Here is a 17,171-nt window from a genome sequence, read left to right as displayed (position 1 = left end):
GACTTGATATATTAAGGAATTGCCTTTTTTTTCCTGTAAAAATTCAGGCAAATAGCACAATTTTAAGGATTTATTTTTTATATTAGGTTTATTATTGCTCAAATCAGCCAGGACTATATATTTTTATAGTGGAGAAGTTTTATCAGCATTTAAGAACAGGTGACACAATAACATACTACACTCATAATATGCACTGTAACTCTGAAAAGGTAAGTTTTTTAAGCTTTTTTTAAAATCTGAAAAATACTCGGTTCTTCTCATCAGCCATTGGTACATCCACATCAGTGCTTTAGTGGGGGCAGTTGTGTGCTTTCACAGTGAATCTCCTGATTGCCCTTCTTTGGTCCACACTTGAGAGTGGTCTCAGCCATAGATTAGATTCTTTTCAGACAAAAGAAGTGCAGCAGGAGTGCTGCCCGTGTGCTCCATCTGCCAAGGGACATTGGTCCACCTGACCAGACATAAACTAAGCTGGAGAAAAGGCACGGAGTGTAGATGGTTGAGTCTACCACACCACTTTCTTCACACTACTTTCATAGAAATAGCACTGTATTCTCCAAGAGCGGAGTTTTGATGTTTTCTTACTGTGAGAATTGTAGAAGAGCAGTACAGAAATCTTGTCAGACTCCACCCTATGCAGGGACTAGCTGTCAAAATACATATTTAGCCTCCTGGTTTTGGCAATGATGATGTACCTGCTCATTAGAACTGCTTTTTGGTTTTTTTTCTCCTTTCCCTTGTTTTGCTTTCCTTGCCTCACAGTACTTCTGTGGTAAGACAATCTTGTGTGAAGATTGAATTTGCTTTCCATATTAAAGTGAATCAGAAGATCACTAAGAGGTTGAACTATGTCACCTGCTATGTCGGATAATTAGAATCCAATCTAATGTGCTCTGATGTGAAGTCCAGAATGATTCAGAAAGACGTGGATTTTCAGTAACCTCTAGGGGATGGTGTTGTGTTAAAAGTTCCAGTGTGGTAAACATTTTGTGTATATATATGGAGAGGTATGTATAGTTTTATATATAGATATGGGTATTTATCTGCCTTACAGAAGAAAAGTGTGTGCAATCCTATAGGAAGTACTCTAGCTAATAGGAAGCAGAGCTACTGCAGCACAAAATTGTGTTTGCAGCTATCAATATGTAGAAAAACAAAACGACCCAACAAAGGTCCTGGGGTGATGTTAACAGCTTGTTTTTCTGTATATGCTGCTTCTAACCCGCTGATGCACTGATTATAGATTTCAGTTCAGCAGAAGGTGTCTCAAAGTGGTGAAGTGTTTGATGAACAGTGTTTTGAATCAAGCTGTTGGGAATCCTTTGCTGTCAAGAACAGAGAACTGTGACTCTGTCAGTATTTAAGGTTCATGTCTGCTGGACTTGAATTTGCTGAGCTGTTAAGTTTTCTTTCAAAAGAAGATTTCATGTTAATGGTATTTTGGTTTTAGAATGCTTGAGATATATTTACATTGATAATTTCCCCTCTATCCTTTTACTAGACATTGCCTTAGTTTCAGTATAGGTATTTTAATTTAGAAATTCATAAAGCTCCCAGTGTTTTGTACCAATTTATTATTATTTAATGTGAAGCATCTCAGTTGTTCATTATGCAACATTTGACAAGTGTTAATTAAAGTGTATACTGTACTGCTGAAAGCCATTCACATAATAAAGTGATCATTACTGTCTAAAAACCTGTAGACCAGTGACTACTGGTCTAATAAAGAAGACATAATTTATTTATTAGTGTCTGGACAGCAATACTGAGCAGTCAGTGATTTGTAGACCTTGCTTTTCCAAACAACTTGAAGAAACATGTATCTTTGAATATAGAGGGAAATTTATATTGGACTTTGAACTATAATGCCTTGCCTCATTATGTGCAAACCCTGTCTTGTAGACCACTGCTCCTCTGCTTTTTTTTCTTCCTCATCACCTGCACGTCCTGCAAAAATTTAAGTGTTTTAAATTGGAAAAATTAAATACTTATCTCTTCTTATCCTTCCCAAGCATCCATAAAATGTGCTGTATTAATGTAAATTCAGGGATGATCTCTATATTAAAAACTGTACATATCATAAATATTTTCCACAAAAGAGTTGGCATACTTACATAAGAAACTTGCATTTCATGCTGAAGAAACATGCCTCTCTTTTGTTAACGTTGTAGGTATGGGGTTTTATCGCAGTTTATGTCTTAAAGGACTAAGACTTCTCTTGATGCCTTTATTAAATGGCTGGTTTAATCTGAAGCATTGGTATAGCGTATCTTTGAATTTGAGTATGCACAACATAAGCCGCTATGTAAAACTTCTAGTCCCTCTGCTTAAATATAATAATGTTCTTCTCTTTATTGAAAACATCTATCTTTTTCTAGAAAATACCACGCATTACTTTGGCTTGGAGATGTGTGGTTGCGACTTTTGTTGTAACAAATCCTGTGAGACAAAAAAACAACTGCAACCTTTTTATTAGGTACCATCCAAGAAATGTACTGTTACCTCAGCATTAAGTATCCATAAGTTGTTACACCATGTGAAAGTCTTAAAGATTAATAGCAGAATGTTAGTGGACATTCTCCTTCAACTGAAACATATAGGTAGATAATGCACAGGACTACTTTTTGTATCTGAAGTGAGGGGAAACCTTACTTGTGTTCTAGGGAATCTTCACTGGAGATAAATTTCTTATTTCTATTTATCAGCAGTAACTTTAACTAAATTAGCTAGTCTCACTGAAATATCCAGAGTATTCAAGCAGTATTTTTCAAAATGCCTTGACAAAATGTCACTCCATGAGTTGCCTCTGTAATGTAATATCTTCCCCTTCTCTAACAGAGGGGAGAAGTTCTCAGAGTGGAAGTGAAAGTTTGTTATTTAATTTGCCCAGACTGTATGCTCCTGTGTGTACCATTAAAATCCTCCAGCCCAGAAAGGCAGGGATGAGTTGTTTCAAGCCACAGGGCAGAGGGAGGCAGGAGGACTCCATTAGCTTTTTGTTTGTCTTTAACAAACTTCCTCAGTATTTCTTTCTCAATCAAATCAGACTTCAGCTGCTGATCGGCTGCAGCAAATGCAAACTGATGCCCATTGGGTTAGCACATGCTTACACCCATACAGATGTTCTACCCTCTTATGATGAGTTATACACATCTGTATAAGCAGCTAGAGTCTTTGTGATCAAGATTCAGGCTGCAGAAGGGCAAGACCACATCCTGAGATGAGAGCAACTGCTGTAAAAATCTCCGTCATTTGTGTCATCTGAACTGGAGCTTTAACAGCTGTTAGTAATCCAGAACACAGGATGTTTAACTGCTAATAGCCCTTGAAAAAAAAAAAATCAAACGTAATAGTGCACTGATTGAATTGTAGCTGTGTCTGTGTGTATGTGTGAATGGATTTTAAACAGTGTGTGATTGGTTCTCTGGCTTAGCAGGCCGAGCAGGACATTGCTCTGGAGTGCTTGCACAGTGCCTCAGTCTGCTCCTGCCCCTTCTCCAGCGGAGAGGGGGCCTCTCTGCTCGCCGGTCTGCCCCTGCTCCCCCCTTCCTTCTCTTCCTCCTCCTCCTGGACAGTGGCAGCACTGCTTCCTGTCAAGAGCGACTCTGACATGGCCCCTTCTGCACAGGCCCGCCACCGCCTCTTTCTTTCAAACACTCAGTGCATTTAGAGACTGATCTTGTGCAGAAAATATCCCTGACATTTGAGGAGCTCCAGGGATTCAATGAGCATGCTCAGTCCTCCCCGCCTGGTAGCCAGAGGAAGCTGGTTTACATACGAGTCATACCAAGCATAGCCTGCATGTCAGTGCAGTTAACTTGCAGCGGGCTGTGAGCAGAACTAGCGTGGCTTTGTCCCAGGAAACTTCCCTTGTTTCTGTTGTCTTTTGTTTTTCTCGGTGGTTGTTTTTTTGTTGTTTGTTGTTTGTTTTTTTTTAAGTTGGAAAAAGACTTGAAAAGTTTTTAGATAGTCGTCTTTGTATTGAAGGACACAGTATACTTTAGTTTTCAGAAGTTTGGAAGGGAGAGTGTGTGTGTTTTAATCCCTCCAACTTTCCTTTAATATACTTTGTTTTGATTAGCAGACGGCTGGGCTTTGCGCTAGTGAAGTTTAGGAAGCCGGAGCGTACTCGGCACCATTCGCCTGGCTTCCTCCTCCCTGAACCTGTGCAAAAGCAAATAAGCTGGTCTCTTTTGCTAGCCCGATAAATGCTATTTATGAAGATGGACCTGTTGAACTACCAATACTTGGACAAGATGAACAACAATATTGGCATTCTGTGCTATGAAGGTAATGGTTTCATTTCACAAAGCGTCTTTTGTTGGGTGTGTTTTCTGTGGTTTGTAAGCGTGAATTCTCCCTCTTGAAAAGCAATCTGTGCTCTTGGTTGTGGTCTGCATTGTTGTTATGGCTTTGTTTAAGGGAAGGGGTTTTTTTATTCTTTTAATTTTTCTGTTCTCTTTTTACAAAGAGTATTTTTAGCCTTATTTTTTCCGTAAAGATGCCATTAGTTAAAGGACCGTGCTGCTTTTGAGTCAGAGGGGGGGTTTGTTCATGATTTTCGTAGCTGTAAAAGAAACGGTTTGTAAGATGGGTGTGAGAGTTAACGTAGACGTCTACCTGTGCTCCAGCGGAGCAGTTGGGCACTGCTACCTTCAGCCCTGTGGGACGGCTTCGGAGCATGGGACCCGGGGCGCTTTCCCTGCGGGTCGGGCAGCACGGGGTGGCCCCATTGTTTGCCTTCCTCTTCCCTTTCCCCTTCCCCGCACAGCGTGGAGAGCCCCGGCTGCAAGATGCCTCTGCCGCCTCCAGCCCGCACACCCCTCCTTCCCGAGAACCACCCCGTGCTCCAGTCCCCGGGGGAACGAATTACACAACAAGTTGGAAAACATAGGGGATTTTTTTTTTCCGCTTTGCTGGACTGTGAATTTTACTTCAGCTAACAGAAGCTGGCGTTTGCTCTTCGTACTGTGAGCATTAATAGGCCTGTTTGGAAGTTGCCTGAGGTAACAGGGTAAAGTCAGTTTCTTAATCTAGCAGACTTTTATCTACGTGCAGTTTGAAGAAGTGGTTATGGCTTGGCTTTGCCTAGAAAGAAAGGCACCACTGAGCTAATACAGCTTGGCAGTAGAACTGTTTTTGCTGTAGCCACACACAAGCATTGCAGAAATCTTTCTTCTGATTCAGCAGGAACATTTCCCTGTTCATTTGGAAAATAAACTTGCTACAGTTGTCAGGGAAGAAACAATAAGGAGCATACATAGGACTGGAAGCTTTCTATTCACGCTCTTCAGAAAAAGACCAGGCCAGAAGACAAGGAGCTGAACCTCACTTTGGAACTCTGTACACTTTGGAACACACTAGAACTCCTAATATCTCTGTTTCTTTTCTTTTCTTCTTTTCTTTCCTGCACAAATATGTATATATTTGCTTGAATAAAGCTCTCTTAGAGAAGATCAAGCTTGCCCATCAGTACTGAATAATATAGAACTGGGATTCAATAGAGTTGAAGTTTCAAGCTGTTTCTAATCCCATGCATTCTTCATTACAGCCAGGTAACTAGTTTAAAAAAAAAAAAAGAAAGAAAGAAAAACAACTTGCAGGATCCTTTACATTTTCATTGCTCTCTGTAGTAACCAATGCTTTATTTGGAAGCAGCTGACAACTTCTGATGAAGACCATGAAGTTTTGCATTAAATTCTACTTACGCAGTACATGTTCCTGAATGTTTTGTTGACTAAGGTAGAAAAACTGTAGTTTTGGCTCATCAGTTCATTATAATTATGCCTAATATTTATGGCAGATTCTTCTCAGCCCCTTTTTTCTCCACCCCCTTCTCCAATAATTGTTATTTAACCAGATCTTAGCTTTAATAGTTCAAAAGCAAAGGAACAGCTTAAGGAATACACTCTTTGTTTAGTTTAAACATCTGTTACCATTTCCCTTATTATGGAAGTTAATGTTTTTAACACTAAAATAAACACACACAAAATGAAAAAAAGAAAACCAAAACTTAGTTGTGTTTATAGTGAGGTGTTTATATCCCAGCGGTTTAAAAAGTATAAACACTGGCAACATCTGCAGTGAACATGAAGGGTATTTTAGAGATGCCTACAGATCTTCTGTACCTCTGCCATAGTATTTATTTTAAAAGTGAGTTGTGTCAGCAGTGATGGATCTTGTTTCTTCAAAGACACTGCTGTGGTAGTAACTATATTGACAACAAAGTGCCCTTTCAAACTCAATTAATTAGGATTTATTGAAGGTCATACTTGAACTACTTATAAATGGATGCCTTCCTGAAAAGTAGTTTTGCAGATGTGGGATAAGATACAAATACATTGTATGATGTGAAAGTAGATTTGTAATTTCAGAGGAAAGAATTATGGACCTATATGCCACAGGAAATAAATGAGATGGGTTCTTTATTCCTTTAGAATCTCTCTTGAGACGCTTACTTTTGCTTATTGAGGTAATTGGTATGCTGGTGAAATGTGTCATTATTGTTTTATGAAGTTTACTAGCGGTTTTAATCTTTCACCTCTGGCACAAGCCACTGGAACTATGTGCCACTGATTTGTTGCTGCACCTTATAGATAAGAGATGTATTGGTACATAAGAAATAGGAAAAGTTCTTTCATCATGTGCATTTGGCAGCCCTTTATTTCAACATGGAGTAGAAGAATATAGTTTGCATCCCAAGATGAGTCCTGCTTTTTCTTGCCCAGCAAGAGCTACAGATAGCAATTTGTTATCTGCAGGCTTTGGGCTACAGAGGTAATGCCAGCGCTTGGTTGGTCTTCCTTGACTGGTAGGTGCAGGAAACCTCAGCTATGTCTTAATCTCATTCTCTTTCTAAGTAGTGTCATTCATGATCATGCTCGTGTGAGTATGGGAGCATTTCTTGAGAGAGTGCTGTTTAGTGTATAAACCATATTTCTGATTTCAGCTTACTCAGTGGAGGTCGGGGAAGGAAGTGGAATGACGACTAATATGGATGGAATCTGCTTTAGGGACAGGAAAGTGCCCCTTTGTTGCAGGGGGAGTTGGGGGTGTGGAAATGGGAGATCTAGTTCTCTCATTAACTGTTAAGAAGTAATGGTGTGTTGCAGATTTAGCTGACTGCTTTGTAGTACGGAACCTTAACTGAAGTTGACTGCTTTCTCAAACACAATAATTTTTTTTTTCCCTCTGCTATGAGAGTGGTCTAACACTGGCACAAGTTACCCAGAGAGGTTGTAGAGTCTCCGTCTTTGGAGATACTCAAAGCTTGGCTGGACACGGCCCCAAGCAACCTGCCCTAGTTGAGCCTGGTTTTGAGCAGGAGGTTTTGACTAGGTGATCTCCTGAGGTGCCTTCTAGCCTCAATGCTTCTGTGATTCTGTAATATGATGGAAAGTTCTGCATACTCGTATAATTAAGACAGCCACAGCCAGCAAAAGGATTATAACCAGCAATGAGGTGAGAGGGTTTTTCAATGGGGGTCCCTAATGTTGAACTACAGAACAAAGCCATTTCATTTTCCTCAGGGCTGTTTGGTTTATACTGATAATTTATGCCCTTTTGAGTGTTTTCTTCATGTTATTTGGGCTCCTCAAGATGCCCCATGATAGTCTCAACTCTGATGCTTTTGGAGGAAAATCTTAATTTTAAAAACATGGTGTTTTTTTAACAAGTTGCATAAAAGAGAACATTTGAGGTTTGTCTCCCTCTCCAGTGAAAGAAAATTTTTAAATCATTCAAATGAGAATGGGTAGTCTTTGCCAGTAGGAAAGTGACAGTTACATTAGCAATGATCAACCATTTCAAGCAATTTATTGTAATATATTTGGTGCAATAAGAAAGGGAAGAAGAAATAATTAGAGAATTGTTGACTCAGCACCTGGACGCTGATTGTTGGCATGAATACATCTGATATCCTCCTACTAAACATTTGCTGCCAGTTTGATGAGTAGTGCCTTCTTAGCATTGTTTTCTTTGTAATGTACTCAGAGACATCGGAAAACTCTTGGTAGACTGTTGTCCTCGCTAAGGTGCAAAGGCCATGAAGCAGAACCATTCTGTACCAGTCTGGTGTTCGCAGTGCTTCCTATCAAATGACAAGCACTTGATCCGGGCATGTGTTCAGAGGTAGAACATCTGCATCTTGTTTTACAATGGAAACTCACTTAACTTTAGCTGAATATTCTTTCTCCCAGAGCCTTGTGTGTGAGGTAATGTCAGGATTGCTCAGAGTTAAACAAAACAAATCACAGGTGATCCTGCTTTTTGACTAGTGTAGGGGCAGTCTAGCAAGTTTTGGCTCCTCATTTCCAATAGAATATGTATGAGAAGGTGCAGTCTCCCAGTAGATTTGTTTCATTTTGTTGTTTATATGAGGGAGTGAGTGTACAGATGGTTGTGTGTTGGAAGGCAGATTTCTGCCTTCCTTCCCCTCTCTCCTATTTTCGAATGCTTTGTGTTATTACTGCATTCTCAAGGCTTGAACGGCTGTGCTGGGAAGGGTATAAAGAAATGCAATAAGATGCTAAGAAATCCCCCAGGCATGTTAGGAGACTTGGAGCACTCAAAATAGTTATACAGAGTTCTCTGGACAGTCCAGAAGAATGGTTTTTTTTAATGAAGAAGATTGGATCCAGATTTGTAGAAAAACACCACTTCTTGGTTTTAGGACAGCTTATATTAGTTAGTGGCATATTACATAATTATTTCACTTACTTCCTGTAAAAATGAAGCATTAGTTGGCTACAGCACTGAGCTTCCACAGCTACATATCTTCTTAGGGCACTGCAAGGCATTTTGAATATATGTATATATTCCCAAAAAGGCCAGTTTAGATGTTTTATATTAAACAAGGAGCCTGAAACAGATTCTGCTAACTTCATTTGCTTTTTTAATGAAATGTAACATGTTTTCTCAAGTTCTGAAGAATGGTTTCCATCAGTTTTCTTGCTGACCTTGCATTTTACACTGGGTTTGTAACATCAGTTTCTCCTATTAACTCTGAAGTTTGGTTTAGTTTCTAAATATATAAAATTATTTTAACACTATTCTTCTATTATGAATTAGTGGAATAATAAATGGGATAAAAATCTCCTTCATGGTGAATTAAGTGTTCTTTTTTGTAATGCAGTATAAAATTTCTATTCAAAGTAATGTAAATTAAGATGCACCCACAGAACGTTCCCCATTTATAACACATTCTTTGGGTTTTGCTTTTTCAATGTCTTTTATCTTCAGGAAAAAACAAAGACCTCCAACTTCACAGTTGGGCTTTTCTTACTCATTTCCTCCTAGCATGAAGTTGGGGATATCCTTTTCAGTACTGACATCACAATTCAGTTTATTTTCCTCATTCATCAAAGGCAAGATAGATTTAGGTCATACTTCCCTAGAGTTGTGTTGTTCTCCTCACCCTTGATGCTAGTTCAGCATTTGTACTGAGAACTCAAACAAGGAAATTAAAAATACATAGTGGGTTATCCCTCAACTTTCAATAGATAAGATAGGCAGCACATTTTTTTCTGAGATAAAAGGTAGTGAGGTTTGTAGCAGTAAGTTGAATTCTGTGTTAATGACCAATTTGCTTAAAGGCTGTAACTTGTTACTCACAAGTCAGATTTGTTACAGTGCCAGGCCTCTTTGGATATAAATCCAGGGATTTTAGGAGACTTGGAAAAAGCTTAAATTGCTCCAGAGTTTGAACAATGCACTGTATTGTATGGAGAACTGTTAGAGAAAATATAAAGCTTAAACAACAGTCTTCATTGTGTGGCATCTAAAATTATGAATGAACAAGTTCATCCATACATATTGGTTTTGCCTTTTTTAAGTATCTGCTTTGCATGAAAACAGTTGTCTATTAATTTCTTCTTGAGGATTAATACAGATAGGGCTTTATATTTGATTTTGGCTGAATAGACTACAGAGTTTTAACATGCTGCATGCAGACAGCGTGCCAAGCAATTTAGCAAAGTTGTTTACACTAACAATAATCCAGCAGGACAGAGCCTATAATTTTTCACTGATAATAGCATGAGGTAGTGATGAACACAAGTTTCTGGAGGAGTGTTTACAAAAATGGTATTATACTTCTCCAGTGTTAAGGAATCATGAGTGGTTTTGGTTTTAATTTCTTTTTTAAAGCCAGCCAATTTTTTCTTCATTGTGCAGTCAGTATCATCTTCTTGAAAATTACTTTACAAATCAGCATGGAATGATTGCTGGACACACAGAGTCATTGGGGTTTTTTTTCCCTTTCAGTAAAAGCCATGCACTTTGGAAGATAATTGACTGTGTGATATAGCACTGCTAGATGTTGTCGTATAAGCACTATGCCATCACAAGTGTCATGATGCACAGTTTTAGTTTCCTGGAGGCAGATTTCCCCTGGTGCTTCATCTAACAGCTTTTTTTTATGAAAGAGCTGACGTTCTTGTGCCTATCTCTGTAAGTTGATGTAATGGCGCATGTAGCTTGGTGTGTTTTGGCAGTTACCTTAGGAGTCGTGGTGGGACAGAAAGAGAGGCCGTAGATCATCCAGCACAAGTGCAGTTTCAAAGAGGCAGTTGAGCTCTTTATTAGGGTTATCTCTCTCAACTTCTAAACCTCATGTTGCAGATATATGGAGTTGGAAGAGTTTTACTCTTAACATCAGTAGTAGTTTGGCACTGATTCTAAGGCAAGCTTGGAACATTTTAGTCGTTAGGAAAGAGCTCTGTACAGCTTTTTCTTGTATATCCTTGGTGAAGTTGAAGTGATGGTGTTCCTGGGACCACCACAGCATTGGTTCTAGAAAAAGTAATCCAGAAACTTCAGTGAGGTGGTTAGTCTTCATCAAAGATCTTTAGATATCTAGTTTTAATAGGAATGTAAGTCCTGAAAATCTCAGGTGAGAAGTAACACACATGTGGGGGACAAAAGTGTGAAATGGAGTTTAGAACATTTCCTTTAAGTTTCATAGCACTGTTTGGTATCAGATCTTTTTAAAGTAACACTTTTCTTCTTTCTCCGCTTTTTAACTTTGTTGTTGCTGGCATTAAAAACAAGAACTTGTTAAACATAGTAGTGCATGGTGCAGTCCAGATTTCCCCTCCAGATATGTTATGTGACACTTTGTGCCTCACTTTGTCTTTGGAGGAAAAGATCATCCACTAGTGTACCTAGATGGAGGCAGATAATGTTTGAGATAAAGCGGAATGTTATAGCCTTTGTGGTATAGGAGGAGGAAAGAAACTATGCCTTCATCAGGCAGGTGCCAGCTTAGTTCCTTCACAAAAATTGTGGCCTAACTTTTCTTAATACACATTGTTACAAGAGTCTATCTTTGATTATTTTAAGACATGTTCTTTTTCACTCATCATTTTGGAGTGTTTCTTGTCAACTGTGAGAGTCAAGCACTGTAGTGTATGACTTTCCTCCTATCCTTCCAAATGTTGCTAGCAGGTTCCAGGAAATATATTTGCTTTCCCAGGAAAAGTTTGGAACCAGTTGTGTTTAAAAAGCAGTAGTTTTTCCTGGAAACCCATTTGACAGGGCAGGCATGGAAACCACACAGCATTACACCTCCCTGGTTTGCAAGACTTAATATTTATTCCTCAGCATGCAGAAATAGGGCTTTTTACCTTTAAACATGGGTTGTAATTAGAAGTGAGAGAGATTTAGTAGATGAGCCTATCTTCTTTTTTTTTTTTTTTTTTAAATCCAGGATTGGAATGGCACTGCTGTATGGGAATATAAACCAGTATCGAAATGTTAATTATGTTTTATTCTAACCAAAAATCACAGGCCACAGATTGGCAATAGCCTTTCTAGTTACCGTCTACAAAGTGCCCAGTCCAGCAATCGTTTGTGTAAGAAGAGCAAAAACCAAAGCTGCTGAGTGGATCTTTTGAAATAGCTGTTGTCTGTTTGGGAATGAGTATTTACTTGTTTTTAAAATGCCATTGGTGCACTCCAGTTGCACTTTGGAGATGGTATTGTGACTTCCAATTTCGTTACTAGATTGTTAATGTTTAGTATGTCTCAATTCTGGAACAAAATTCAGATATTTGTAAAATTAGCAGGTTTTGACACTTTGCAAGAAAACCCTTCAGAAAAATCTTGTTTCTTGGCTCCAGATTACTAAATTGGAGTTTTCTCTGTGATTCATTGCTAATTGTAATTAGAAAATCAAAGTAGTCCAGTCAAAAGGAAAATATTTCTATGAATCTAAATTATCTAGGAAGACTAGTAAATGCTACACAAGAGCTAGCCAAGTAAAATAAGACTAGTTGTTCTGTTTATGTTCTTTGGAAAGTAATCTGTTCTAAAGCAGGAGGTCTACAAAAAGTACTCTTAGCATATAGAAAAAAACCTGTTGGTAATAACTATGGCACCTCCTTTGTGGTGGTTTTATATAGAACACATTAAATGAAGATGGGGTGAGGGAAGTGCTGTATGATTCATATAGGACAAGTTTTAACTCAGCCAGTTTCTTGGATTTAGTATAAATATTTATGGCACTGGAGGGGATTTTTTTTTTTCTTAATATGCTTCCTTGTGCTCCAGATCTCTTAGCTGTCTTCCTCAGACATCTGGTGTGCATTGCTGCTTGTTTAACCCCCACCCTTCAGTTTTCATGCTGTGGCATCTTGGAGACCTATCGCAGTCTCTCTGTGGTTGGCGTAAATTAGATCTCATAGAGCCAGCCGGGAGAATGCTGACGTGCACACTTTTCCTGCTGAATACTCTAAAACTGGTGGCTACAGTTAGAGGTGAACACTTTGCTCTTACCTTGTTGTAGGCATCATACTGAGCTATTTAGTGAAGTTGTCAAAAGTAGGAATTCCAGCATTAGGAGTGAAGTTTACAGATTCTTGACTAGTTTCTCTCTCTTAGAAAAAGCTTCTCTTACCAATGTTCTATAATAAATGTATCTAACTTAGCTCATCAGCAAAATATTAAGTTCTCTTCCTTTAAAAATCCTTAAAAATCCTAGTTTCTAAGACTGTAACTGCTCTGAGGTACACAATGCTTGCCTTAACAGCTAATCTGTGGATGTACTGAGTTTTTCTTTGTAGTACAGTAAATTGAACAGTACCCTGTTTGCTTTCAACTGTTTCTCAATCAGTCTGTTTAGAAGCAAGTATGATAACAAATATTTTTATAGCCATTGTAACTCATATATTTGTATGTATATTTTTTTAACCGTCTCTGCAGAATCCTACTCCCCACAGAAGCCTAGTTAATTCAACCTTCAGCTACTCCCATGAAATAAATAGTGAACATTATCCTTATTTACAGAGGGGAAATAAAGAGCTGTTATTTGTTAAATTCACATAAGCCAGGGATAAAGCTGACAGCAACATTCACAGTGGCTTGATGTTAACACTCTGCCATAGCTGCTAGACCTTAGTGTCATCTGTTAGTAAACAAAAAGCGCTTTTACCTCTTTGCTTTGAGGTGTGCAAATAAAAATAGTAATTAATCAGCTAAGCAGATAAAAATTCTGATCTTTGAAACTTGGACTGACGATATGTGGACTAGATGCTTGCTTTCTGCTCAGCAGTCGCGGAGAGAACAGGACCTTTTGGACTAAACTCTGTCGTGACTGTGGTTCATCTATAGTGGACCCCTTCTAAATGGAGATTATGGAATCTGTTTTGGGGGAAGTAGTTGGGCCTTTTTAGCTGATACAAGGAATAAGCTCTTACAAGGAATAGTGGGATGGAAGAATTTTAAGTTCCTGTATTCGAACCGCAGGACCTCTATGGGTCTGTTCTTCTATATTTGAGGTCTGTTGAGTTGCATAAAAGCAATGTGCCCGCTGATGCCAGCAATTAATTTTGTATTCTCTTCAGAAAATAATTTGGGGTAAGAAACTTCAATTAAATAGCAGTCCAGCTGCGGTCATGTAACGCATAGCTCAGCAACAGGCAAGCTGATAACTCATTTAATGACCTAAAGCAGCTCTTCCAAACCTTTTTAATTAATGCAGTGTCTCACTGCACCTGAAGTGGCTCTTTGGTTCCATTAAAAACTTCACAGTGGTGTTTAGAGTGCCTGCTTAATTACGGGGTAGAACATCTTCAATGTGTGATTGGAGGTAGAGGTCTGCAGAAGTGTTTAGGATGTACATCATTCAAGTAAAATGGGGAAGGATTTCAGATAATTAACTGTGGAGTGATATCATAGTAATGTAGTGAGAGATTTAATTTCTAGATCCCGTGGAGCTAGTATCACGTGAACAACGGGTCACAGACATACAGCTGATATTTTTTGTTACCTTCGTTTTATCAACCCATCTGCACTTCCCTGTCTTTTCTGTGTTTTGTCAGGAATGAATTGCATCTGCTGCTTTGAAATAAACAAACAAGGAGCCTTAAGTTAATAAAAAGGTTCAGCTAAAAACTAGTAGGTATAGGGGGAGGAAGACAAAGCCCTAATTAAAGGTCTTTGAGAAGCAGAGTGTAACTCTGGTACTGCTCACCCATTCCAATCCCATGACTGTCAAGATAACTTCAAAAATATGAATTTCTGCTTCTTCCTTGCTTTTCCAAGAGGTCTGGAAAACCTGCCCTCAGTGCCCAGAAAACTGTGAGAAAGGCTGCCCAGGCAGCATGTAATTTATTGGTAGCATACACAATCCCTCCCTCTGTCTTTCCTGCTTTGGCTTCCCCTTGGAGAGAACATTTGTTTTAAGTGACCCTGCAACTTGGGCCCATAAACCACCCTTCTCCTCATGAAATAAACAGTGCAGCTATGATTTAGACAGTGCTTTCATCTATCCCTTAGCACCATAGGTTTGTCTCCCTTTTATCTCTCTGAATCTGACAACCTCTATCAATCCCAGTCATTGTATAGTAGTGCTGACTACTGGAGTGGGTAGGAACGTTCATTCAGATCCATTATCTTCAGGCCTTTTGAGGAGGAATTAATAATGTTCTCTGATACCAGGTTTTTCACAACTGAATCTTCTAGTGGAACAATGGTTTTCAAGTTCTTGTACTCCGTGGTTACCTAAATTTTTTCTGTGGGTCTCTTCGTAGGGAGGTTTTTTCCCCAATAAAACTGCTTATCTTAGTTGCATGCCATAAACCCAAGATTAAAAACTGCTATGTCAGAGGATCAAAATTAATTTTATTTTTTTCCTTAGTGGTGGTATGTGCCTGTTCGTTTGCTTTGGAAGACAATCCTTTCAGGAACAATGGTAATACTTTGGATATTTTATGTATGTTTCTTTATACCAGTACCCATCCCCCTGGAGAAATTATGTGGCATCCTGACCTCTCCATCTTGTGAGCCACACCGTTCTCTGGGCTCTTCTAGAAGATGAAGCCTTCACAAGTTTTTGGTTATTAAAACGCTACATGTGAGCAGCAGCTGAGGGAGACTATTGGGTTGTGTCTCAGAATAACAAAAAGCAGTGGGCTGAAGGATCAGTGTTATCCAATGTTGTAGTGCTTATGATGAGCTTGAATTTATTCTCTTCTGGCTGAGGCACTGGCTGGGTCATAAGTCAGCCTACTGCCATCAGTTACAGTAAAACCCTGCACGTAAGGAATTGGCAAGCGGACACATCCTCCTCATTTTCTATGTAAATAGCATGATCAAAAGACTATCTTGTTTTCATCTGAATGGCTTGTGTAGTTTGCTGTTGGAATCAGAGTGCTTGACTGCCCTGCACTGTTCTCATTGCTCTCTTGCTTTCCCTCTGTAGAAGGGATTTTGCAGCCCATTCTCAAGGACAAAGGGATTTTGTTCTTGACAATGGATTCTTTGTGGGAGTTGGGTTGGAATTGTTCTGGATTAAAGTCTTCCATTTTCTGTCAGACTTGGTTGAAGGAGCTCTGTGTTCCTTCAATACACGAGTCCATTTCAGACAGGCTGCAATCAGGTAGCAGAAAATCAAAACTGATTTTGAAGTTTTTCCTGTGTTCATTAGGCCAAATGTAATTTGTTCATTTTGCCTCATTTAGGAAGAGATTATCATGTTCATGACCATGAAGGCAGCAGCAGCTCCTTATTGTGTGTCCATGTGCATGTGATGATTAAGACTTGTCTCCAATTCCATCTTCTCCTGACCTGTGCAGCAGCTACAGCTATTTGACTGCTTGGCCACATGCTGTATGGGGGAAATGCTGTAGCCAAAACTTCTGTGCTTTTTATGGTGCTTTTTTTTTCTTTTTTTTAACTTACCATTTTGGCATCTCATGTATGCTGCTAATAGGTATCCAATCAGGGAACTTAACGCTAAGCTTTGCAGGACTTGCACACAGTACAGTCATCTAAACAGTGACCGTACTTTTTCAAAATCCATTTTGAAGGAAGCCACCCATGTGTGCATATCTTTTACTAACATTTTGAATATATTTGCTTTTGTGTTTTTAAAATACAGCATTTATATCCTCTCTCTAGAGCCTTCTACGTTCCAGGTGGGGAATTTGGGGAAAAATAAAATGGGAATTAAAGAAACATTGCTTGAAAGTGCAATATCAGATTTTTCAGCTCTTTTAGAAGGCTCATTTTATTGATGCTCTGAATTTTTCCATACATAGCAAAGGAGAGTAATGTGAGAAAAGGTGTTCTGGGCATGTTTATGGTAAACTACAATAAAAACTTGAAGTGTATCTAAAAATAGGCTCCAATTTAAATAAGCGGAATATAATTTTTTTACCTTTGCATAACACCTTTTACTTCAAATCCTTATGAAATAAACAGTGCACAATTTATTTGATTTAGTTTTAATATGACCCCATTACAAGTAAACATTTCAAAATTAATGTTTTAAACATTGTCTTAGAACATTCTGGCTGTGCTGATACCCACAAGGGGCATTGATGACCCAGCACAATAGCCTAGAGTTTAATTTATGTTGCAGGATCATATCCATGAAATACCAGCCATTGGAGCAAAAGGTGGTGTTTCAGACCTGAGCATCTACATTGCTGTCCACTAACAGAAACAGTATCTTAAAAAAACAGAGGGAGGATAGCAAATGTTTTCTGTCTACTTAGGAGGTATTATTCAAATATGAGCTTTCAATAATTGAATTTTGTATTTGTCTCTCTTTGCCATTGCATGAAAATACATGGTATGTTGAAATACTGCTTAAGCACACAATCAAACAATTTTTCCTGTTGCCACCTTGCTGTGACTGTGATTTACTTCTGAAATAGATGGCAGGTCTT

The 17,171-nt window shown here is 38.8% G+C and overlaps 1 protein-coding gene across 3 annotated transcripts in view; it reads left to right on the top strand.

The window, feature by feature from the left end:
• The window catches only part of VGLL4 (vestigial like family member 4), a 112,191-nt gene that overhangs the window by 62,909 nt on the left and 32,111 nt on the right, over nt 1-17,171 (top strand). The window contains exon 1 of one of the 3 annotated variants that reach the window (XM_075096611.1): nt 3,607-4,290. The exons of the other annotated variants lie outside the window; for them this stretch is intronic. Within the exon in view, the coding sequence (XP_074952712.1) occupies nt 4,209-4,290 (82 nt within the window). The 5' untranslated portion in view covers nt 3,607-4,208. Of the gene's footprint in view, nt 1-3,606; nt 4,291-17,171 lie in introns of those variants that run through there. 3 annotated transcript variants of the gene reach the window in all.

Source organism: Phalacrocorax aristotelis, chromosome 6 (assembly GCF_949628215.1).
Source record: "Phalacrocorax aristotelis chromosome 6, bGulAri2.1, whole genome shotgun sequence".
In the NCBI taxonomy this organism is placed as follows: domain Eukaryota; kingdom Metazoa; phylum Chordata; class Aves; order Suliformes; family Phalacrocoracidae; genus Phalacrocorax; species Phalacrocorax aristotelis.
Note: the sequence above shows the minus strand (reverse complement) of the source record. Positions and strands in the feature narration are given on the sequence as shown.